The following is a 25,231-nucleotide window of genomic DNA, read 5'->3' as shown; positions in this document are numbered from 1 at the left end:
AGTCCATCCATCCATCTTTCAATCCTCTATCTTGAAAGGGAGGGAATTGGGTCTGGAGCCTATCCCAGTCAGCACAAGGCAGAGGTATGGTCTGGTAGCGACACTAGCACATCGCAGTGCTTGTTCACATAACACTTCCGCAAACTACGGGCAATTTAGAGACATCTGTCAGCCACACTGCGTGTCTTTGGATTGCAGGAGGAAGGTGCAGCACCCAGAGGGAACCTGCAGAATGCAGAGAGAGCACACAAGCTCCACATATACAGAGAAGAGGTGGGATTCAAACCTACAACCCTGAAGTTCAGAGAGAGCACACAAACTTCACACATACAGAGAAGAAGTGGGATTCAAACATACAACCATGAAGTTCAGAGAGAGCATACAAGTTCCACATATACAGAGAAGAGGTGGGATTCAAACCTACAACCCTGAAGTTCAGAGAGAGCACACAAACTTCACACATACAGAGAAGAGGTGGGATTCAAACATACAACCCTGAAGTTCAGAGAGAGCACACAAGTTCCACATATACAGAGAAGAGGTGGGATTCAAACCTACAACCCTGAAGTTCAGAGAGAGCACACAAGTTCCACATATACAGAGAAGAGGTGGTATTCAAACATACAACCCTGAAGTTCAGAGAGAGCACACAAGTTCCACATATACAGAGAAGAGGTGGGATTCAAACCTACAACCCTGAAGTTCAGAGAGAGCACACAAGTTCCACATATACAGAGAAGAGGTGGGATTCAAACATACAACCCTCAGTGGGTGAGGTACACCTTGCCGGCCCACTTAAACTTAAACTGTTCCAGTAAAACAAGGTTCCCCGATTCCGGTCCTGGACGGCCAGAATCCAGCGCAGTTTGCAGATTTCCACCTTAATAAGCTAATTACCAGGTTTAGTAGGTGTGTCTGAGCAGGAAACACCCAGTCTGTGTTGGATTCTGGCCCTGTAAGGACTGAAATTGGAGAACCTTGCAGTAAAACATTCAGCTATACAAACTAAATAAAATAGAAATAGAAGTACCTTTAGATAAAAAGCATAAACAAAGCAGCTAAACGTTAAATATCTATGGGGCAGGGATCCCCTGCTCTCCATGTTACCCTCCCACACACACATGTAATTATCATTCTTAGAACATTATCTACCCCACCTCCTACAAATCCTCCCTCTCCCCCTGCACATGCCCCTTTGCTCTTCCTGTATGGGGGGTAAAGGTCCACAGTGCTTTACTGGCATCAGCAGCTGTATACACATAAAGACTCTGTCATGCCTTTTCCTATGGTCTGCAGTAACTGCGGACGACTGGAACACCAACCCTAGTCAGACGCTAACTGGAAACGGAAGAATGGGCAGATCTGCTCAATGACTTCCTTTGTGTTATGGCAGGACGCTCTCCTGTCATGCCAACACTAGCCTCTCATTATATACGAAACACCCACCGCAGAGCTAGATTGCATGTTTATGGTAAAACACATACAGGCACTTTCACAAGCATTCATTGCTACAACAATCCTATTAGTATCCAACTCTAGCTCAACTGTGCATTATATTGTCATGCTTCGTCTGCATGTTTTAATAGACAAAATTCTGCATGATGTCTAGTAACTCTCATTCAGTACTACTCATATTGCTATTTATTTAAATTTTATTTAATTTTTGTATCATGTGCGAATGAAATTAATAATTTACTTCTAATTTACTATAAAATACTTATATTATTTCCACTTACAGATTTATTTAAGAGCTGAACATTTCTACGCCATCGTAGAGAAAAATACAACACATTTGTCTGTTTAATATTAAAACAACTACAAATGTAACTGGGAGAAGGCTTGTTGTATACCTCCAATATCCACCAGAGGGCGCCAGGTCAGCGCTTAATGATAGGACTGTAGAAATGGTTTAACGAGGCAGATGGGATTCTTGGAATATCATGGTTATTTCGCCCAGCGAAACAAACAAAAAAAACGATTAGAAGATGACGGATGGGTACTTATTTCATCCACAATCTTTAAAGGTTTCTCTTATCAGTCCCGAGACTGATGAGGCTCTGCTATGCGATGTAAATTTTGTTTCTGTTAAGGCTCTGCAACAATTACATAAAATCGAAGTTTACATATTAATCAAGAGTTACCCACGAATCAGCGTTTCTATGAAAATTTCCAGTAATTCTTTGTCTTTACTCTGGTGACGGATTTGAACGCCATGTCAGGACGAGTAACCCTCAAAAGGGGCGTATCTACCACACTGAAGTAATACGTGGAAGAAAGAGGTCAATAAATGGCAATCAATCGGCAAACAAATGTACAAACATGGCTGCAGATCAGCTACTTCTGTCCGCTGTGTCTCTGATATCAGCGCTGCAGATGGGTAAGAATAACATTTATGAGCCTGCGTTGGGCTTCAGGCAAACGGACAGCCGACATTCACAAGAAACGTACAGTTTCTTTCCCAAAACCTTTACACTGGTTTACATTTCGCATAGTAAATGGCGCAATGGATGCTGCTTGAGGTTTAAATTAAACGTAACTGCTGACGAATGATCTAGACCTAAAATACTATCCTACATGGTATCGCTGGGGTCCATCGGTAGCCGGTGTGCAGTTGAGTTGAGCTACTTTGCCGAGTTACGCTACCGTAGTGCTAATTGATAGCCCTAAACCTAATCCTTACCCTAACCCTAAACCCCCCAAAAACCCTAAAACCCTAATTTAACCCTAACCCCTAAAACCTAACCCTAATCCCAAAACGATGGGACTGCACATGCGCAGAAAGGTTCGATAGCACGTCTAGATAGGTATCTCAACTCGCTAGAACACCGGAAGTGAAGTGCGGAGCCTTTTATGTAACTCCGGGAGTTATACGTGTAACAACTTGTAGTAAGGGAGTAATACATGTAACAACGCATAGTAAGGGAGTTATACGTGTAACAACTTGTAGTAAGGGGGGTTATACATGTGGCAACGCATAGCAAGGGAGTTATACATGTAGGCCTATCAGTGCATTATAAGAGAGTTATCCATGTAACAGCGCATAATAAGAGAATTATACACGTATCAGCGCCTAATAAGGGGGTTATAAATGTATCAGCGCGTAATAATGGAGTCATACATGTATCCGCATGTGATTAGCAAAACCCACAAAACACAGAATCGGGATTCGAGCCACTATATGTATTTTGCTTATATAACACAGACGAGTTAACTAGTACTCAAACTAACTCTGGAGGAACAAAAAAAATAAATAAAAAACTGTCTGTGCGCCTACACTGGTACCATCGACGCTGCATGGTCAATCTGACAGCGAATCACCAAGTAATTATACGTTTCTTTGAAAATACTAATCAATCCGCCACAAAGGCAAATCGGCTCAGTTCTCACTGGCCTCTCCGGTTATATCGAGAACGCTAAATAAACAGCACAGACACCAAATAATTATTGGTGTTATCATTACTCTATAAGCCCTTTAAACCTCAGATTCCGGAAATTGGGAAGAGTGCCGTAATTCTGCCCTGCCTGTCTACAGAAGAGATTCTCAGAGAGACGGGCTGAATTAGTGAGGAGGGGAAGCTGTCTAAATTGGGACTTACCTTGTTTTTCCTGGAGTATATGTTGTTGTTCAGGGCACTACTGGTAGCCGTTAGCGTTTATCTCCTAATGAGCTATCAAGGGCTTTGCAACTGACTGTTAGATCAGTTTTATTTCAAGTACAGTATCTGTCGTGTATTGGCTATTGAGTATCCATTACCACTCTGTGGTAGCTTCTGGTTATTTGATATCTGTGTAATTGAGTAACCAGTACTATATAATATACAGCAATACCTGTGTGTCTTCCATTTTCAGACACCACTTGTCCTATTCAGGGTTGCAGGGGGGGGGGTCCACAACCTATAGGCACAAAGCATGGAACAACCCAAGATGGGGCACCAACCCATCTAGGGCACAAGGCAGGGAACAACTCACACACCATTCACACAGGGGGAACATACAAACCAATACACCCAGAGTGGAGGCGGGATTCGAACCCCCAACTCTGGGGTTATGAAACCACCATACCACACATGACAAGATGTAACTGCGTTACATACCTCGAAAATGCCCATAAAATTAAAAATAAGTTTCTGTGATCTCACCTTCCATCTTTTTTTCAGGTTACATCACTCGCTCCACAAGGCAGGGAACAACTCACACACCATTCACACAGGGGGAACATACAAACCAATACACCCAGAGTGGAGGCGGGATTCGAACCCCCAACTCTGGGGTTATGAAACCACCATACCACACATGACAAGATGTAACTGCGTTACATACCTCGAAAATGCCCATAAAATTAAAAATAAGTTTCTGTGATCTCACCTTCCATCTTTTTTTCAGGTTACATCACTCGCTGCGTTGCCCTTTCGAGGCGCAAACACAACGTCATGCCTCCTGCAGTTACAGGACCTGTGGAGTTTGAGAGAATCTTCCGGGCTCAGTAAGTCGCACACAGATTGCATGTGGTAAGGTTAGCTTTTAATGTGCTTGTAATTCGGTGTGAGTTTCCAGCTGGGATTTTGCTGTAGTGTGTCAGAACCGGGGAGGGAAATGCTGTGCACAGCAAACACAGACAACCATTAACATGAAACACAGATCACATGTTTAGGAATTACACAGATTATTTTAACTTTTTATTTTGTATTGCAGTGGTGGAAATGTGTCATCATTTAAATCCCTTCACCTACCTACTGATATTTTGTATCACCTCTGCTTAAATCCTTTAGTTAAAGTTTCAGTTCTGTCTATTGGTTTATTAAAAATGACCAGAATGGAGCAGCTCAGTTCATGGTTGGGGGTTCGAATCATGGCTGGATGGTGTGCCCATGTTCTCCTCGTTCTGTGTGGGTTTCCCCCTGTAGTCCAGAACGTGGTTACATCAGCTAGTGACTGTTAGTATGTGAATAAGTATGTGCCCCCGTGCAGGGTGTACCCCAAACCCATGCCCTGTGATTGACCGGCATCCCATTCAGTGACTGTCTGATCTGGCTTTCTCAGTTGTACATAATTTTGGGTAAACGTGTCATAAATAAGTAAAATGTTAATCTCTTGCTGCCTCATGCTCTCATGGCATGTTTCGTTTGGTCATTTTAAACATGTGAATTGTCAGTTGGGTTTGTGACATCTTCTTAATCAGTTTGCGTCGTCCTCACAGTGGGTACAGGCTCCAGGTCTCCGACAGAACGTAATCCACGTCGACGATCGTGTGAATCTCTCTAAAACCCCAAAGCGTGGCCAGAGCCACTGAGTGAGGGTGGTCCCCCCTAGTGAGAAACACGATCTTAGCAGGTCCTGTGAGGGTGAGGAGGCAGCGCTGCAGTTTGTAGATGTTACATGAGGTCATGCCACACGCGCGCATTGAGGAAGCTGAGGAGGGACACCAAACACACTGGTGTGTGCGTGTCTGTGTCTGACAGGGAGCAGTATTTACACTCGGAAACTGTTTCTCCACCACTTACGACTGCAAGAATTTCAGGTATATTTGTTAGCCTGGGCCTGTATCTGCAGCTCTCCTTCTTATCTCGCTGCCCCGGCACCGTGAGACTGGCTTTGAGGAGTTCACGCATTGACCCAACCATGCAAAATTCAGAAAGCAGGGCCGGCCTCGCTAGAGGCAGAAGAGGCAGCCGCTCAGGACTGGCATCACTAAAGGCAGAAGAGGCAGTCGCTCAGGACCGGCTTCACTAAAGGCAGAAGAGGCAGCCGCTCAGGACTGGCATCACTAAAGGCAGAAGAGGCAGTCGCTCAGGACCGGCTTCACTAAAGGCAGAAGAGGCAGTCGCTCAGGACCGGCTTCACTAAAGGCAGAAGAGGCAGTCGCTCAGGACCGGCTTCACTAAAGACAGAAGAGGCAGCCACTCAGGACCGGCTTCACTAAAGGCAGAAGAGGCAGTCGCTCAGGACCGGCTTCACTAAAGGCAGAAGAGGCAGTCGCTCAGGACCGGCTTCACTAAAGGCAGAAGAGGCAGCCGCTCAGGACCGGCTTCACTAAAGGCAGAAGAGGCAGTCGCTCAGGACCGGCTTCACTAAAGACAGAAGAGGCAGCCACTCAGGACCGGCCTCGCTAAAGGCAGAAGAGGCAGTCGCTCAGGACCGGCTTCACTAAAGGCAGAAGAGGCAGTTGCTCAGGACCGGCCTCGCTAAAGGCAGAAGAGGCAGCCGCTCAGGACCGGCCTCGCTAAAGACAGAAGAGGCAGCCGTTCAGGGCCTGCAAACTGCTTGGATTGCAGAGGAAGTGAAATCAATGTTTATTTTCCTGGTAGCCACCCCCCCTCCCCCCCAAGTAATGTTTTGCCTGGGGCCCCTGAAAAGGTACAGCAGGCCCAACCTGGAATTGAAACAGAATATAAAGGGTAAAATGAGAACCTTATTGTCATTATACATCAGCACAATGAAACTGTAAAACAATGACAACAGGAATGGAAAATAAAAAACATAAATGAAGACAGACAGTAAAAGAGATACTTCCATATAAAGTGCAGACTATGGCGAAATCAGTTACTATAGACAGAGTGGCATTATACACAATATGAAGTAATTATAGTTACATTATTATAGTTAATTATAGCCACCAAAAGGGCTCCAAGGCCAACCGGTAAACGGGCAATGGGGTCCTGGGTGCCCAAGGCTCACTGATGTAGCATGGAGCCAAGGATAGCCCGTCTGGTCCGATCCCACAGGAGTGCTACTGTAGCACAAATTGCTGGAAAAGTTCACGCTTACTGTGATAGAAAAGTATCAGAACACGCAGTTCGGCTTGCCGCTTATGGGGCAGCGTAGCAGCAGACCGGTCAGAGTGCGCATGCTGACCCCGGTCCACCACCTACAATGGGCAGGTGGGTGTCAGGACTAGGCCATGGAGCAATGGAAGAAGGTGGCCTGGTCTGATGAGTCACTCTTTATGTTACATGTGGACGACCGGGTGTGTGTGCTTGGTTTACCTGGGGGAGAGATGGCATCAAGGTGCACTATGGGAAGAAGGCAAGCCGGCAGAGGCAGTGTGATGCTCTGGGCAATGATCTGCTGGGAAACCTTGGGTCCTGGCATTCATGTGGATGTTACTCTGACATGTACCACCTACCTAAACATTGTTGCAGGCCAAGTACACCCCTTAATGGTGACAGTATTCCCTGAGGGCAGCGGCCTCCCCCAGCAGGGTAAAGCCTAGTTCATACTTTACCTTTCCGAGTGTGCTTTCGGTCTGCAGACAGTCGTGCGCATGAAGGCTGTGTTCATGCTACATTCGGCCGCAGACACAGACCGGTCTCGGTCGGTGCTTACATACCTGATACTCCACCAGTGTAGTAGAGGGCAGATGTATTGCAACAAAGAAATACAAGCATAGCAGTGAAACGGGTAAACTTTTTATAAACAGTTTTAAAGTTGTTTGTACAAGCTTGGGAGGTATTTAAGTAATACAGCATACCACGGTATTTTGAAATTCTTATGACTGAATTAGCCGGGACCATCCACCACTCTTCAGTGGATTTTATCACAAAAAAAAATTTATTCCGGGATAGTGTTGCTTTTTAAAATTTGTCGTACCGCAGTATAATGCCTGGACAGGATGACAAATTAGATATGCGAGTACCTCTGTACCCACCTCATACAGCTGCTCACCGTAACTAGCATTACAAAAGCTATGCCTTCTCCACTCTGTGAAAGTCAGTGCTGCCACCTACTGGAAATACCTAAGTAATTATGTCGCACATGCGCAGTCAATGTGCACAGATGCGCGTAATTCCTGCCGGGCTGCACAAGTACCGTCCGCAGTTGTCTGGCACAATCCCCAGATGAGGAAATGTCCATCACCCTACGGGCAGATAAAAGCGCATTAATGTACCTTTCCACACTGCGGAAATTCTTCGGTAATGATTCGAGTAACATGAGAAAGGTGTTGACTTGGTCTCCTGCTTCCTCAAATCTGACAAACAAGTCCGATCCATAGAGGCCCCGCCTTGCAACTTAGATAATTAAAGGATTTGCTGCTAACGTCTTGGTGCCAGATATCACAGGACAGCTTCAGAGCTCCGTGCTTTGAGCGGTCAGAGCTGTTTGGTGACTCGAGGGGGACCCACCTAATATCAGGCAGGTGGTTTTAATGTTACGGCTGATCGGTGTAAACAGGAAGTGGGGCTTTGTAACAGTTTGCTGTGGATGACAATAGGGTGTGTTTTTCTTGGTCCTCTTTCAATTATATGTTAGGGTTGTCTAGGTATTGTCTGTGCTTGGTGTCATACAGAGCTTGTTGAAAACAATCCATTTGGTTTCAATAATCACTGCAGTAGCCCTGGGCCCCATTGTGGGGGCTTAAGATACAAAGCAGTCCATACCCTAGACGGGGAACAGTCTGTCACAGAACACTCATACGTTTATAGCTTAGCTCACACACAAAGGATCATTTAGAGATATCAGGCCCTGAGTTTTTGGCCCGTACGAGGACACTGAAAATGTCCAATCAGGTCGAGCAGGTAAGTAACATGGAACTCGTCCCAAAATTCAAACCAGCAACCGTGAGAATGCAAGGCTACAGCGGGTCCTCTTAAGCCCAAGACAGGCTTGATAGCCAATTGTGGGCTACATCAGTAGAGCATAATGAGAGGAGAGAACAGGCTGTACTCTGAGAAGCTGATGTTACCCTAATGCACAGTGAATAATTTCCTGTTTGATATCCTTGCACCATTTCCAGCTCCATCTGCAGAGGGCCCTGTCAGCGAAAGGCATGCCGCACATGGCGGGAGAAGGCTTGTGACTGGAATTTGTCGCTTGTTTATATTGGCTGCTTTTGCCAAGTGTGGAGGGCTTTTGTGCATGTAACCTATTCCAGGAGAACTTAAGGTTCAAGTGTATCGCGGTCTTGGGCACGGACTTGCTTTATCTCCAGTTGCTAAGCAACGACGGCACCCTTTCATCCTTCAGGGAATAATGATGGTGTTGGGAAACATTACTCATTATTGTAAATCGTTTATTTATCCGTTGGAAATGTGGTATTTACTCGCTGAATGTGAGAACCATGAACAGTGAGTAGATGCCAGTAATGCACAGCTCATTCTTTCATAAACTGAGAAAATTACAGTGAGCAAATCAACTGAAAAGGGGCAAACGTTAGGAGAGATCATTACGGTGAAAAATGACTGAGTAAAACAGTGCGGCCATGCAACGGAGTATGAAAACACGACGGTTTTTTGCGTTTTATTTAAAACTGTTGAAAATGCGCATTAAGGAAAATGGGTTTTACTTTGGCACCTTAACAAAGATGCGCTTTGGGGACTCGAGAAGGAGCCAAGCGTTGCCGGTAGGAACCGAGAGCGGCGGCGGTGCATAGCAGCCGATCTACGGGATGCGATCTCTGCACGCCTTCGGTACCGGACATATTGAAAATGCAAAGGCAGAACCGGGCCGGTGGGGCTGATTCAGTGTGTGTGTGGAGGAGACAGCTCATTTATTACCACGATTAAAATGCGGGAGCTGAGCTCGGTGCAGACAGTCCGAGTGTATTAACATGGAGCGCGGCCGATCACGCAGCCCTGTATTAAAAGGTTATTTAAGTAAGGGCGATCTGTAGCGGATAAATTCCCTTATTCACCCGCATCCCCAGGGATAAAGCAAAAGTAAGCCCATCTAAGGTCTAAAGAAAATTAAAAAAGCATCCGGCGCCCCAATACCTAAGGCATGTCACAGACGACTGAATAATTACGTCGTCACTAACCAAGCTCTTGGTTCATCACAGTCAGGGCCGGGCATGATTCATTAGGGCGATGAATTAAGCGCTGCTCTTTTTACATACGTGCTCTTAATTATGGAAATAGGCTGTTGTCTCCCAGACGCAGCGGTGAGCTTTGCTGTTAATCACTGATGAGACCCAAACATAAGCTGTACTGGTGATTACCAGCTTTCCTCTCATTTCCTGGCAAATGAATATGATTATTGGATCCTTTACTCAGCAAAATAAAACATTACAGGCATAACGGGGGCGCTTAATTAAGAAATGAAATCGAACGCTACAGACACGGAAAGTGGGTCCCGCTCCAAACATCATCAGTTCTCGATGTTTGTCTGAAAATGAGTCATTTTAACAACCTCCTGTTTACGCCAAAGGTGCACTCAATTTATAAATAAAAACCGAAAAAACCAAAACTTGTTTGTTACAAAACAAATCCTGCGCACCAGGCCTGTTTGTTCTGAATATTTCACTAAAGATGTTCTTGATTTTTCTCTAAATATGTTGTGTTTTGCTGATATATTTTTATTGAATGTTTACGTATAACCCATACGTACTGGCACTGCATGTCATAAATGACGATCTCTCAACCACGTGTCTGATAAACGTTAACTACCCATAAAGCGGTTGTTTTAATTTATCTCTGACTGATCGTACATGTTCTCCCAGACAGGACTGTGTGGAGATCTACCCCCTCTTCCTGGTTGTATTGTGGATCTCTGGAAGCTTCTTCCATGAAGGTAACTATCTGACATAGTTGAGGGCAAGAGATGCATCAAACATATAAAGGGCATGGACACAAATAGATTCATTGTGCCACAAACCAAAAAATTCTCACTCCCTGTAAGGGCCCTCTCCTCATTAACAAGTCATGGTGTTACATATTAATTATTTTTGAGCATACATTCTGTGTTTCCATAGTACATAGAACTAACCGAGTCCTTAAAACACTCAACTATAACATCTTACTGCAAAGGCCTGGACAAGCAGGACTATTGAATACTGCACAGGTCACACTGTATATGAACCCATATATACATGGATCTTTCAGGAAACATTCTTACGTCATTCTTACATACCGCTGGTATTTATATGCAACTGTGGAAAAAATTAAGAGACCACGGCAAAATTTTCAGTTTCACTCATTTCTCATGTTATGGGTGTGTGTCTGTGTAAAACACACATTTTTTTTGGAAACTTCAGCCCGGCTCTTCCCTGCTTCTCATTAATGAAGGGCTTCTTCCATGTTTTATGAGACTTCAGTCCTGCTTCTATGAGCCCCATACAACCTGTCCTACGCTGATGGTCATCTCTGGCATTAGAAACTTCTGCTTCTGCCCTCTACCTGGCTGGTTTCTGATCGTTCTTGGTGTCTCCTGCTTCACTTCATCCTTGTGTCCTGCTGTCTTAGAAACCTTTAGCCTGGAAGCAGTCTACCTCGGCGTAGCCTTCAGCCAGCAGAACCACGATTAAACCAGGATTTAACAATGCAGATTCTTAAAAAATATGGAGTGATCTTTTCATTTTTTCTAGAGCTGTATACGGAATATATATCAAGCCAGAAATAAAAGTAACTCTGCAAACTTGTAACACCAAGCACGGTTTTTAAACAAAATGAACTTTTTATAATGCCTGCCAGGCGAAATATGCCTTTTATATGTATAGCAAAGCAGCCGCCTCTCAAAATATGCTGACGCTGGTGTTTTTGCAATTGTAATGGTCCAGTGATCAAAATTCTCAAAACTCCTAGTAGATAATGGCCCGTTCGCACCTTGCAGCTCTGGGACGCAATGGGATCCGGAGCAATGCAAGTAAAAAGAAAAGAGGTCAAACTTAATATTAATTTAATATTTTGAATGTATTTCAGTGATGTTCTAAGTAATTCTGACCGAGAGAGATGAAATAAAGGGGAAAAGCACGTTTTGTTCGAGTTTCGTTTACAAACGCAGCACTTAAGAAGCATGTAATAGCAGAGATGTTTCACCCATTTACCACGCTTGGGTTGGTAGCGACCCAATGATTTTTTGGCAAATAAATGACCATAAAACAATGGTGAAGAAATCTACTGACAACACTGACGGACCCCCCCGCACAGCCTTCTCACTGAAAAATATTAAAACCGGATGAATAATAAGCGGGTGCGAAAGACGTATATGTAACAACAACAACAAAAAAAACACTTTCCGACAAAACATCCACTTGTAATCCAAGTTTTAATCAACTAAGCCGTTTGCAGGGCAGCAAATAAGATAAAATATTTACATGCAAAAAAAAGACCATGATTATTTCGGGGGGGCCCTGGCTCCTGCCCCACTAAGCCCAACTAAATCCCAGGCACGCAAACGTCACGTACTACTAACTCTTCTTCTGGTCTATGAAGACCTCGGAAAGAGCATCCAATGTCTCACACCAAAGCTCATTTCTGATCGTCATAAAAAATAATCCTCACCTTCACCAAGTGTTTTGTCATCTACTTTTTTTTCAGCACTGGCAGCTCTTGGTGGTCTGCTGTTCATTTTTTCCCGCCAAATGTATTTTAACGGTTACGTCAACTCTACGAAGAGCAGGTAACACAATGACGCACTCCAGCGCGGAACAGCGATGAACAGTGCTACGGAGTATAAGACCTGTGTGTTCTTCTGACTGCAGATTACTGGGCTTTTTCCTGTCCCTGGGGGCTCTCGTGCTGCTGACAGCGACCGGGGCCGCTGCCCTTCTGCATCGCTTTCTTGACGACTACCTTGATGTTAACATGCACAAGGTTTTCAAGAGCTAGCGTGTTTGCCTGAACCCACATCGTCGACTCGTCCAGGTAACACAGGTGTGGCTTCGGGCCAAAAACAATGTCTGCTGCGGAAAATCTTCAGCAGACCCTAGAAAATACACTTGTTTTAAATGCTAAAGTATATTAGGTATCACTTTATATTAACTGCACCTTCATAATGCATTCGTTATGCATTCATAGAACGTTCATAAGCAGCATGTAAGTACGCCTTAAGATCCTAACATACCCTAACAGATTTAATGTACATTAATAACAAACATTATACAATTGTAATGTTTGTTATTAATGTACATTAAAACTGCTAAGGTATGTTAGCATGTTAAGGAGTACTTACATGCTGCTTATGAACGTTCTATGACTGCATAACGAATGCATTATGAAGGTGCAGCTAAAGTGTTACCCCATACCATAAGGCCAATACATTCATACCTTGCAGTCTGAAAATGGTATATTTGCAGTGTCTGTACAAAAGATTAGGAGTGGTACGGTTCCTGACTGGTTTTACATCAAACCTGTTTCAATCAGTGTAGGTGAAGGAGAGGTGATGAGGTAAACAAAGATTTTCCGGGCTTGAGACATGGACTATTTATCTGATAGAAGATGGGAATTTAATGACCTTTGAATGGGATATGATGGTAGATTACAGGCAACACAGCTGTGTTTTTCAAACGGAAAAGTGTTCAGTCTATGTCCGTGATGATCTGGAATCAGCACAGGTGAGGGTCACCGTGAAAGACCTTCCAAAGCTTGTTCAGCGCATGACCTGAGGGAGGCACAATGGCAAATGGAGATCTAACGGAATATTAGGACAGCATCCCAGATGTTTCGCATGCTCAGTCTATGCAACATCTAAAAAGAAATCAAATATCGAAATCAAAATGCGAAGTACTTTGTCAGTTCTCTGGCTGCAGACGGAATAAACAATGACAAAAATGAAAAAAAAATCACGACTACAAATGCATGCATCCTGCTCGACGTCCATTTCATACGTTGAGCGGATGCTCCGATTCAATTTTCTGCCGAGTCGGATGAAACGTGAATTTGCTGTGTGTTGTCGATAGCTTCCTTTAACGCATGTCACAGAGTCAGATTTTGGTGTGTGTGTTCTGCTAGATCCTACTCGTAGCTAGGTCCTGCGTGGAAGGAAACTGTATTGGTGAGAAAGTCGACTGGTGATGTCTGCCACTTCTCGATCGTTTCCTTTTGTCTGATTATATGTGACTTATATTTTTATTACTCCCCGCCTCAAAAAAATGTAAATAGCAAATTTCTTCAATGTAATCGGCACCATTATTTTTTTAGTTGAAAAAATTTGCGTAGGATTATAGACAAACAACTTTATCCTACAGTCTCACGCAATCTCACAATCCCTTAAGCAAAGCACCAGAAAAATGTCTGCATATGAGTTCATTTAATACAATAAGAGAACATTCTCCTTTATTTTTACTTTTTCTGCAAAAAAAGTTATAATTCTCTCGAATTAACATTTCATAATTCTATACAAGATAAAGAAATAAGCACTGCTTAAGGTACAGAGTGAACTCATAAAACTAGAAAAAAAAACAGAATAGGTTTACAGTACAAATTAGTAGTAAGACATTGTTTGAAGTGCAATGGTGGAGCTCAGATGCGTTTAAATGTGAGGTTAAAAGAAATAAAAATAAAAGTAAAATTTTAAAGAAATTGCAATTTCTCTAAATTTTGTTGCCAGCTATCTGACGTTTTAGCCTGTAAAAACATATTTACAAATAACTTTAATCTTTTATATATAATTTCTTTAACATCACATGTACTTCAGCACCAGAACAAAAAGACTGAGGGAGAGAAAAATGGAAAAAAAATCACGTCTCTTTTTCTTGGTCCCAGATCCATAACTTTCTTGGGAAGCTCTGAACCATCTCTTCTTCAAGCACTGAGCTGTGAGTCGGTCGCCTGCAACGCTATCAGCTGCCGAAGTGACTTTTTTTTCTCTCTCCTTTTATTTTTCTTTCTAAAAAGTTCTTTTCTTTTTAATTTCATCTGTCGCTCTCCCACACATGAAACAGCGATAGAAATATTTCCAGAACAAGAGATGTCCAGCCTACGGGCGAATGGAGTCTGCACGCGGGTGCGTAGAGGCGAAAACGGGTTAAAATCAAAAAACAAAAATCACAAACAAAAACTCTTTGGGAGGGGAAGGGGGAAAAGAATTTCTGCTCCAACAAACAAAATATTTTAAATGGAAAAAAATTAAATATAGAAGTTTGTCTTGACACTGATTTTCAGGCGTAATGAACAAAGACGGCTCACAATGATGTGCTGTATAAACAGACATTAAATTGTCAATAATGTAATAATAAAATTTTATATATGAAGGCCCACAGGCTCAGTGTAGGCTTTGTTCTATTTGAGTTGAGCTTCTAAACTTTATTTTACATTTGATTTCTTTTTTCTGGGAAGCTGTGCCGTTTTGTTTGTGTTAAATTTATGTTCTTTTTTTTTAATCTGTGGGGTGATTCTGATCGGGATCCTGGCTTGAGGCTCCTGTAGCAGGTTGTGAGTCTATGTCATTAAACCTTACACATACACATAAAACAATCTCACACACAGTGATGCATGATGGAACATTTAGAGATGCCAACTACTCAAACCCACACGACAAGGGGAGAATATGCCAACTCCACAAAAATATGTAAGTGGGACTCGAACCCACAACCTTGGAGATGTGAGGCAACCCACTGAGCCACTCTGCCACCCAGGTATCAAAACCATAGATGTAATCTATGGTGTTCTATGGCATACAGAATTGACCTATTTATCTATACTTATTTGGACGGGGTGAAGGACAAAGGATCAGCTCAGAAGAATAACCACAGCTGTAGCAGCCTGAATGGGCATCCCTGGGGCGATGTAGCCAGTTTCTCTGTAGCTTAACAGAGCGCCAGGCGGGAAGACAACAAGGTGACTGTTAGCGGCAACAACACCACGACAGTGTGTGCTATAATGTGCGCCATTGTGGCGGGGGAAGGGGCCATAAAACTGGGGCAGTGGGGCTCCGGTCTGCCTTTTCACGGCGGGAGGACAAGGACAGCATTCACGCAATGGGAGGACTCAAAATTCCAGCCTGTGCAGCCACGAGTTCTTAAAGAAAAGGGACGGACAGGACGCGAAAAGCTGCGAATGTTTATACGGCTGCCGTTACGCACCAGCGTGCTCGTCGCTGTCGTCGCGCGGCTCGGAATAAGTAAGTGATAAACGAGTTTATCAATCGTTAGATTTTGTGTGGAGAAACGGCGTTGAAGGGTTTTATGAGGGATTTAGCGAGAGTGTGGCGAGGAGGTGCCAGTTCACGCCTTCTCATGAAGTGAAACAAAAGCCACCCCTGCAAACAAACGCAAACACGGAAGTCGTTTACCAGTCGGGGGAGAGAGATGGCAAAATGCGAGGAGTTATCTGAAGACTCACGTTTCAAGGACTATTTAGGCTTTTAAGGATAATGCAAAATCTTTAATTTTATAATAAAAAAAGACAAAGTCACTTGTGGTGGCTTATACATTCATCACCTACCAATTAAAACGTTACACTTTAAATATAAAGCTCTGTGATCACCCTCCCATAGCTGCCACTTAACCTTTGTTTATTCCACTCCAGCCCCGGTGCATTATGGGTAGCCGCCGGGTCCCTCACAGTAGGATGTACATGGAAACTCAGCCGAAGGCAATGCCTCATGCCGGTTGCCTAGCAACAGCCCACACTGACAGGGGCTTGCTCCAGTTCCTCACAAAGAGACGAGATCGCTCCGTGGCCGTTTTCACAGTATAAACTTAACACAAGCCACTTACAAAACGACTGAATAAAAAAAAAAATGAATGAATGACAACAGTATTTTCTACCGCTCCCTCAGAGAGACCATTAAATCCATCTGTGATAATCCGAATTTGTTTACAGACACGCTATCTTGGTGGCACGAAGACTTTTAGGTGTCATACCGAATAAAATAAAATAAAAACAAATATAAAACAATCATAAAAGCTGAATGAACATACTCCCCCAGTGTTCTTTAAAATCTCCACTCTCACCTTTTCTAGGTCCTGGAAGTAATATAAGCAGTGTCTCTTAAAATATATAATTTTTCTTTAAATCCATTTAAGGAAGATACTGAGCTAAGAATTCTGAGGGATCGATTCAACTTTTTATGAAAAGGAAAAGATTTGCCATTCTAAAAAATGGAAATAAAATCTCTTGCTCTCTTCGGACTATTCAGCTCCAGAACAATGACAAAATTGACCGAGTTCACCTAGGAAAAAGGTCCTTTCCCCAATGCCTGCACTGCATACACAAGAGACCTGTTTCCTCCCCCTAAACCATGACATTTTCCAAAAACAACACACATTGCCTTGTCTTTATTTTTTTTAAATCCCCTTTACGTTTATCTGCTACCAGTCCCATGAAAAGTGTCCCTTCATTATCGGCTAGGAGAAAAATTCATCCATCCAGCCGTCCGTAGAGTCCAAGTCTGCGCTGTCCGTCAGGTTAAATGGACCGGCGCCAGAGGGCTGGCCGCCGTACGTGCCGTACGATAAGTCCTGACCCGGCGTCCGCTGGTAGCTCTGCTGCTGGCCGCCCTGTACGTAGGAGCCAGCAGAGGGCGCCATAGGCTGCCCGCCGCCCTGGCTGAAAGTAGTCATGTTGGGGATGGCCTGAGCCACGCCGGGCATCACCATGGGCCGCGGCTGATTGGTCCTCACCTGGCCCGCCATCTGGGGCATCATCTGCCCGCCCATGGCCGGGTTCATGGCCCGGGGGTCTACCACAGGCTGCGGAAAGTGCTGCTTGGGCATGCGAGGCTGCCCCGGCTGCATGGCGTACGGTGTGCCGCTGCTGAAGGCCACCATCTCCCCACTAGTCCGGCCCCCCAAAGCCTGCAGCTTCTGCTGCTGTTGCTGCTGCCAGTTCTGGGCGCCCGGATTTCCCCCTCCCATCATGCTCTGCAGTCTTTGCGCCTGGGCCTTGGCGATGGGCGGGGTGACCGAGGGCCCCTTCAAGGGTTGCTGAGACATAGCGGGGTTCATCAACATGCCCTGTCCATAGCCGCCCCCCAGGGCCGTCCCCGGGGCCCCGCCTCCTGCCTGTCTCTGCGCGGGGGCCGGATTGTGGGCCACGCCCATTCCGCTTTGGTTTGGATGCTGCAGCATTTGGTTCATGCCGGGGTTCAGGCCGTACATGCCCTGCTGGCTGCCAGGCTGCGTGTTGTAGGCCATGTTGAGGTCGGAGGAGGGGGCGCCCCCTGCTGGTTGAACGGGCATGGAGCCAGACATCTGCACCGGGGGCATCTGCAGCATGCCCTGCCCCTGCCCCTGCTGCTGCTGTTGTTGCTGCTGCATCAGCTGGGCGTTCCGGATGGACGCCAGTGCCTGGTTCCTCGCCGCCATTTCCTGCGGTGTGCCTGCGAACGCATGCGGGAAGCAGGAAGTGAGACGCGGGAGGGTCACATGACACCTCTCAGGGAATAAACACCCCCCTGTTTTTCTCTGCTCATTTGCAACTCATTACATGCGAGATCTTGGCAGGCTGACTCGCATGGCAGCCAAATTAGAAGACGACGTTGAGCCACTCGATCCAGCCACCTCATTGTTTCTGCAGTTTGTTCAGACGCATGAAGCTTGCTGCCCCTCTGACTCCGAGCAGAGAGAGCTCCTTTAAATGGCTACTACACCTGGCTGGGCGCTAAACATTATTAGAGAATCGGGCCAGGCTGCCAGACACGAAACCGGGGGAGTTCAATGCCATCATTGATTTGAAATCCTGCCCCCAGTTTTGGGAGACTTATGTACATAACCGTTTGCCTATTCCCTGATGTTTTCTAGAAAGACGTAGAAGAGGCCCTACTTGACAGAATCTGATCTGGGGACAGATTTCCTTACTTATGAAAAGAGGTTCATGAAAAAGGCAATGAAGACGCAGCAAAGGCTGCCATCCCTCACTTCATAGGGCCGATATCCAAGCTTATTAGTCTCTTCTGGGGGACAAATCGATGACCCCAGTAAAAAAGGAAGAAAAAAAAAAACCGTGGTGAGGTCCCCCCCCCTCCATTAGCCGAGTAAAGCTCAATTTCTCAGCGGTTCGTGTCGACTCGACGGAACGCTCCAGAGGCCGGGGGCAGGTTGTCATGGCAACAGGCGCCGACCAAAAGTGATAAATTTCAGGCAGTCACGTCGGTTCCTGGTAACGGTGCAGAAATGCTATCGATAGGCTTAAAAACGATCTCGCGTTATCCGTCAGGATGGCGGCAATATGATTTAAATGCGGCTGGCTGCTGATGGCCCGAACAAAAGCAGACCCCCCCCACCCCAGTCCCCCGTAGACTGGATCTAAATATGGTTTCCATGGAAACGTGACAAGATAATCAATAGAGAGAGGCATATTTCGCTCTCCACAGGGGCGGCGCGAGAGATGAAAGGTGTCCCAGATGGGCCAGTGATAATTATCAGTGTCATGGACTCTCTTGATTTGCTGTGAAGTAAACAGGCATGTGCTGGGGGGGGGGGGGGGGGGGGAGGGGCGGGTAAATCCCCAGGAAATAAAACACACAGGCTGCTCAGAGATGCAATAAGCTGTAGCTGCCCCCTCTGCCTGGACCAGCACTCTCAGAAACATTTCACACTTGCTGAAAAACTCCACTAAAGAGGCAGCGACTTTCCCAACCTCTTCACTTCGTCTTAAAACCAGGCAGGGAGAAGAGCCCCAGAAAACACACGTCGCTAATTACCTTAATTTACGGCTAAGGTAATTACAGCGAGTACGATGCCTTCTCACGGAGCCCATCACGGAAATTTAAGGAGGCTTCCGGATCTTTCCGGTGGTTCGTTGAGGAAAAGGAGGAGGGATTTGGACCTGAGCTCCGTCTTCCTTGGCACCGACAGCTGGGCCAGCCTCGTGACAAAGTGGGCAACAGGACCCCAAACGCAGAGGTGGATAATTCAGGTCCACCAAGTAAAAATCCAGACCGATTTTGTTTCCACCATCCAGTTGAGTACGAGGAGCCCCAGTCCCAGCGTACTCTGAGAACTTAATTGGTTGGTTGAAACAAAATCTTGGTCTGAATTTTACTTTCCAGACCCGAACTGTCCACCTCTGCTGAGATGTGGATGTGTGGCTGAGCAGTGCATCTTACCCTGGAATTGGTTGACCTGCTGCACGGGGTACGGATGTCTCTGCGGCTGAGACATCGGCCTGGGGAGGTGCTGCTGCTGCTGCTGCTGCATCTGAGGGAGGGGGGAGAGGCAGCTTAGCATGAGAGGCAGGAGGAATAAGACATGCTAGGCTAACGGGGGAAAGGTGGGAGCATGCCACATGCAGACAGGAAGGATGTCTCCTTCAGTGAGGACACACTAAGGGGCTGCAGAGGCCGGGCATGTGACTGTGTAAGTGATGAGTAAGAAACAACGTCTATAAAACATCTTTGGAGATTCAGCACCCCGGCAACCATGCTACCATCCAGGCCCCCCCTCCCTGAAACGCAGAGGAGGTGGGAGGGATGTCACCAAGCTGAAATTTCATGTCGGTGTTGTAGAGTGACGTGAAGGGATAATTCAGGAGGAATGACACACTCGGAATCCATTAACTCTGTGCTTAAACCCAACACATCCTGATTAACGAAACTCACGAGACACCTGACTTATCACTCGCCAAACATGACGCGTCCTGCCTGACGCAGAGCGACTGCCCATGACAGCCACCGTCCCGCGTGGCGAAATGAAAAGGCGCCGTTATTACGCAAGATCCGGGCTCCCAGGTGGAGAAGGGCCACGAGCTTGCTGCAGGGACCAGAGACCTGGATGGATTTGATAACACCTCTGCGGACAGCGCCGGCATGGGGCATTCGCGGTGTACGGTGCTGTGTGAAAGCGCCAGGCAGTCACAGGAAACTGAAATCTGTCGAAGTGTGTCTGCTTACGTCAACCCAGCGTTTGCAGCAACCGTCCCACAGACCCGCGATGTTTTCGACGCGCCCAGTGGCACATCTTGTTTGACTAATCAATATCTCATCGAGTTATTTAAACAATTAAGTTAATTAATTAAATGAGCTGGTGGTGAAATATAACAAATACATAGAATGGCTGAGGTGGCCCTGAGGAGAGCTTTGGAAACCTAACAAGATATCAGTGATGTTTTGGGGGGGAGGAATACATTCTTGCAATTTATTATTATGTTGCTATTTATATGCACGCGTTCTAATGTTAAATTGTGTTTTTTTTCTGAGCAAATACACACTTACTACTTGGATAAATAGCTTTGGGCTTGTCAGTCTTATCCAGAAAAGGCCATTGTGTGCAGGTTTTCCCTGCATCTTCTAATTAAATTAATTAGAGGACTGATTGGCCGAAGAGTCCTCACACCTGGCTTTTAACAGCTGACCTAAAGGTTACCCAGAAGCCTGCAAACACACTGGCCCTTTGCGAATGGGACTAGCCACCCCTGCCTTAAACATTTCCTTTTTAACCACTTAACACTTATGCACAGTACTATAGGTATATGGATGAGGAGCGGGCAGGCATCTCCCCGGACGCCTCATCCAGGACCCCAAGTGTCACCTGCTCCACGAGCAGCTGCTGCCTCTGCTCCCGCAGGATCTGTCGCTTCTGCTGCTCCAGCAGGTGCAGCTGGGTGCGTTTCTCCTGCTCCATCTGCATCTGCTTCATCATGGCCGCCTGCTGCGCACTCCCCAGGTAGCTGGGGGCCCCGGGGTTGGAGCCGGGGCCCGGGGCCACGCCTCCAGGGCCCGGCATGGACTGCTGAGTGCCACCGGGCTGCCGGGGAATGCCCACACCCAGGGTCTGCTCCTGCGAGAGAAGGAGAACACTTAGGAGGTGGTCGCTCTCCTCAGCGTAGTAAGCCTGGGTATGGAGACCATAGCGTATTGGTAAAACCCTAAGTATTCCGAGGGGCTGCTAGCCAGGGCTAATTCTCTGAGAAATACAATGACAGATAAAGCTGCATAACATTTACATTATTTATTTAGAAGATGCTTTCATCCAAAGCAGCAAACACTGTTCTGAGAGAAAGATGGGTTAGACCCTGGGATTCGAACTGATGACCTTCTGATCACAGACACAGTGCCCTAACCCACTGATAACATGCCACAGGAGTCAAGCGAACACAGAGCACAGTTGTCTTCCTGTAATTTTTACATCTTGTAAATGTTTGCCGCTGAGAGCCGTGTCCCAATACAGATAAACATAGGAGGACTCTTCAAAATCCACTTAACACACGCCGCATGGTGTAGGACTCAAACCCCTGCTGGTTCAGCTGCTGTGGTACCTGGCCACACCCCTCTGGCAGACCAGGCCTCAAGACCCAAAGTGAGTTTTACAGCTTCTAAAGAGGAAGGCAGGAGTGTCTGGCCAAATTACAAAAGGCCTCTCAGATCTCCTACAGAACATGCTTCTGATGCTTGCATTACCATTGTCTTTGTTGTTCACCTTGAACTATTTGATCAGTGACATGTGACACTGTGCAAAGGCTAAACATATTGAGCGTATGTCCATTTTCCCGCAGTTAAATGGTGACGCTTGCAGCTGCAGCCACCATGAGTGTTTCAGAGTTACTGCAAGAATCACAACAGAACACTACTTAACACGATTATCAGAATGATAGAACATGCCAGCAAGAGTCTATGACACGAAGCCAGCAAGAGTCTATGACACGAAGCCAGCAAGAGTCTACGACACGAAGTCAGGAAGAGTCTACGACACGAAGCCAGCAAGAGTCTACGACACGAAGCCAGCAAGAGTCTACGACACGAAGCCAGCAAGAGTCTACGACACGAAGCCAGCAAGAGTCTACGACACGAAGCCAGCAAGAGTCTACGACACGAAGCCAGCAAGAGTCTACGACACGAAGCCAGCAAGTCTACGACACGAAGCCAGCAAGAGTCTATCACACGAAGCCAGCAAGAGTCTACGACATGAAGCCAGCAAGAGTCTACGACACGAAGCCAGCAAGAGTCTATGACACGAAGCCAGCAATAGTCTATCACACGAAGCCAGCAAGAGTCTACGACACGAAGCCAGCAAGAGTCTACGACACGAAGCCAGCAAGAGTCTATGACACGAAGCCAGCAATAGTCTATCACACGAAGCCAGCAAGAGTCTACGACACGAAGCCAGCAAGAGTCTATGACACGAAGCCAGCAATAGTCTATCACACGAAGCCAGCAAGAGTCTACGACACGAAGCCAGCAAGAGTCTATGACACGAAGCCAGCAATAGTCTATCACACGAAGCCAGCAAGAGTCTACGACACGAAGCCAGCAAGAGTCTACGACACGAAGCCAGCAAGAGTCTATCACACGAAGCCTGCAAGAGTCTACGACACGAAGCCAGCAAGAGTCTACGACACGAAGCCAGCAAGAGTCTACGACACGAAGCCAGCAAGAGTCTATGACACGAAGCCAGCAAGAGTCTACGACACGAAGCCAGCAAGAGTCTACGACACGAAGCCAGCAAGAGTCTATCACACAAAGCCTGCAAGAATCTATCACACGAAGCCAGCAAGAGTCTATCACACGAACCCTGCATGTTCAGAGATGCAACATTACAACAACAAAAACAAACTGATGTGAAGCAAAGCAAATTCAGCTGGATATCATATCTCAGCACTGTTTGAACGCCTCACTCCCGCCTGTACGCCTCACTCCTGCCTGTATTCCTCCTTTGCCAATTATCCGACCCAGGGGATCACTTATTAGTAACTAGATCTTGAATTAAAAACGTAATTGATCTGTTCCAACCAGCTAGCTAACTTGGTTAAAAAAACAGACAAACTTATATATATGATTGGACTACTAAAAATATTGCACTCTGTCACACAGTGAACACCACATGGTCTGTAGAGGGGGGGGCTACGCTGCTGAATCAGAGTGCGCCGCATAGCTGATGAGGAAGAACTGGTTCCAAAAAAGGTTACATGTGTTTACACATCCCAAAATTTGACATTTATTATTTAATTTCTTTATGTATCTATTGTTTGCATTTGTTGAAGATTGAATACAGAAGTGCAGTTACTTGCCAAAGTAACGAACATTCGTTTTAATACTTCAGTATTAAAATAAATTAAAAAGCATATGTGTTATAAAGAGACTCTTTCTTATACAATATCCTATATTAAGCTTATTAATATAATGCTACAATCAGCGTTTCTTCTAAGAACAGAATTGCTGGTTCAGTAGTTAAATGGTTAAACAGTAATACATACTTTCCAATTTGGTTGGTTTGGAAACAAATGAAAAAAAATCATTATCTGTATCTTGGTTTGTAATTCTAACAAAAAAAATCCATGAATGTGATACGACATTTTTGCCATGTCGCGCACCTCCAGCTGTTCATGCAACACTGACCATCCATCCATCCATCCATCCATCCATCTGTCAATCAACCTTTGCTTCTAGGCTTTGTGTTTAATGTACTTATTTGTGCTGACATAGATGTTTGCCTAATAAATAAATGCAAATGCATAACAGTTGATTTTATGCATCTTTTAATCAATAACCTATTTAGTAAATAATTAAGCAGTTACTTAGTAATTATACACAATATCATAGTGGCTTATTCTACAAACCATACATAAGTAATGATGCAGTTTTACTTATGAATATAAATATCTGGGAATTATAAAGAAATAAACACAAAGAAAGGTAGGAATACAGTATACTATAACAAAAGGTGGGAATACAGTATACTATAATAAAGGTGGGAATACAGTATACTATAACAACAGGTGGGGATACTGGGAATACAGTATTCTGTAATATGTGGGAATACAGTATAGTATAGTAAAAGATGGGAATACAGTAGACTATAATAAAAATGTGGGATATTTACCATAATATACCACAATAAAAAGGCACAATAGCATTCTTGTATGACCTAAAAACACACACAGTTCAAGATCTGTCCAGCAGAGGCCACTCTTTGAATACCCCACCCCCATGTATCCTGAAAATGAGGAACTTTTGAAAAACATGATTAACATTAGTCAATGTCTTTATAAGACGCTGTGCTACTATCAGGTAAAGTTAGGCTAGAAATGTGAAGCACACGAAACGATCGGATGCTTCGGCAAAAGCAGGTCTGACGCCTGGAGGGGCAGGTGGTCCAGGGGCTGCGTACGAGCTTTTGGGCCCCCTCAGGTCGGCGCAGCGGGCACAGGGTTATCTCCACAGTCCTGTCGACACAGGGCTTTCACAGTAGAGGGGCACAGGCAGGGGGTAGGGACCGGGGAACAAAACATCGTGACCGCATCAGCGACCTTGCAGCCCACAGCCCTGCACTGCAGGATCCAACACGTGGATAATCCTGGAGCGATCAGCACCCGTCTGCTCTCTCCTTAAGCGCGCGTCTTAAAGACCGACCGCCACCGTTATTCTGTTATTTTTCCCCGCTGTGACACTAATACAAAATCAATGAAGCGAGAACGGAGGTCATCATTCTTTCAGCTGCATTTCTAAAATGCAGATTTCACACAACACAGCACAAGAAAAATGCTATTTACAGCAAGATGAACAGTCTAGACGAGACATTCCTCAGCGCGGCGAGCGATTGGAGCCCAGCCTGCAATAGCAGCCATCTCCCAAAGGGTGGCGGTGTTGTTCCGCTCGGCCAGAAGCGGAAAGACTCCTTCATCAGAGGCACTTCTCACAAATA

The 25,231-nt window shown here is 45.5% G+C and overlaps 4 protein-coding genes across 10 annotated transcripts in view; 2 read left to right on the top strand and 2 right to left on the bottom strand.

Moving 5' to 3' along the window:
- Positions 1-1,908: 1,908 nt before the first annotated feature.
- Positions 1,909-16,430, top strand: mgst2 (microsomal glutathione S-transferase 2). Of its 2 annotated transcripts, none has more exons than XM_048970494.1 (6): positions 1,909-2,377; positions 4,384-4,483; positions 10,433-10,503; positions 12,249-12,330; positions 12,413-12,584; positions 14,415-16,430. In XM_048970494.1, the coding sequence occupies exons 1-5, from the start codon at positions 2,320-2,322 to the stop codon at positions 12,537-12,539; spliced, it is 438 nt and encodes a 145-aa protein (XP_048826451.1). In that variant the 5' UTR covers positions 1,909-2,319; the 3' UTR covers positions 12,540-12,584; positions 14,415-16,430. The 2 variants fall into 2 exon arrangements, with proteins under 2 accessions (XP_048826451.1, XP_048826450.1); XM_048970493.1 differs by having other exon boundaries at positions 1,910-2,377; positions 12,413-12,575.
- LOC125704624 (uncharacterized) overlaps positions 5,421-25,231 on the bottom strand; it is a 158,851-nt gene continuing 139,040 nt past the window's right edge. The window contains exon 5 of the transcript XR_007381197.1: positions 5,421-5,431. The gene's annotated coding sequence lies outside the window, so the exon portion shown is untranslated. The remainder of the gene's footprint in view (positions 5,432-25,231) is intronic.
- The window catches only part of LOC125704616 (mastermind-like protein 3), a 110,077-nt gene continuing 98,860 nt past the window's right edge, over positions 14,015-25,231 (bottom strand). For 3 of the 5 annotated variants that reach the window (XM_048970464.1, XM_048970463.1, XM_048970465.1), the window contains exons 3-5: positions 21,122-21,370; positions 19,702-19,792; positions 14,015-17,973 (exon numbers count right to left, since the gene is read on the bottom strand). In XM_048970464.1, the coding sequence (XP_048826421.1) occupies positions 17,000-17,973; positions 19,702-19,792; positions 21,122-21,370 (1,314 nt within the window). In that variant the 3' untranslated portion in view covers positions 14,015-16,999. The remainder of the gene's footprint in view (positions 17,974-19,701; positions 19,793-21,121; positions 21,371-25,231) is intronic. The other 2 variants (XM_048970461.1, XM_048970460.1) reach the window with 2 other exon arrangements.
- On the top strand, positions 21,292-24,000 carry LOC125704623 (uncharacterized). 2 transcript variants are annotated; one of them, XM_048970480.1, is made up of 2 exons: positions 21,292-21,428; positions 21,761-24,000. In XM_048970480.1, the coding sequence occupies exon 2, from the start codon at positions 22,204-22,206 to the stop codon at positions 23,149-23,151; it is 948 nt and encodes a 315-aa protein (XP_048826437.1). In that variant the 5' UTR covers positions 21,292-21,428; positions 21,761-22,203; the 3' UTR covers positions 23,152-24,000. The 2 variants fall into 2 exon arrangements, with proteins under 2 accessions (XP_048826437.1, XP_048826439.1); XM_048970482.1 differs by having other exon boundaries at positions 21,367-21,889; positions 22,086-24,000.

The sequence above is a fragment of the Brienomyrus brachyistius genome, chromosome 12, assembly GCF_023856365.1.
Source record: "Brienomyrus brachyistius isolate T26 chromosome 12, BBRACH_0.4, whole genome shotgun sequence".
NCBI lineage: Eukaryota > Metazoa > Chordata > Actinopteri > Osteoglossiformes > Mormyridae > Brienomyrus > Brienomyrus brachyistius.
The sequence above is the reverse complement of the archived record's forward strand: the minus strand, read 5'-3'. Positions and strand labels throughout refer to the sequence as shown.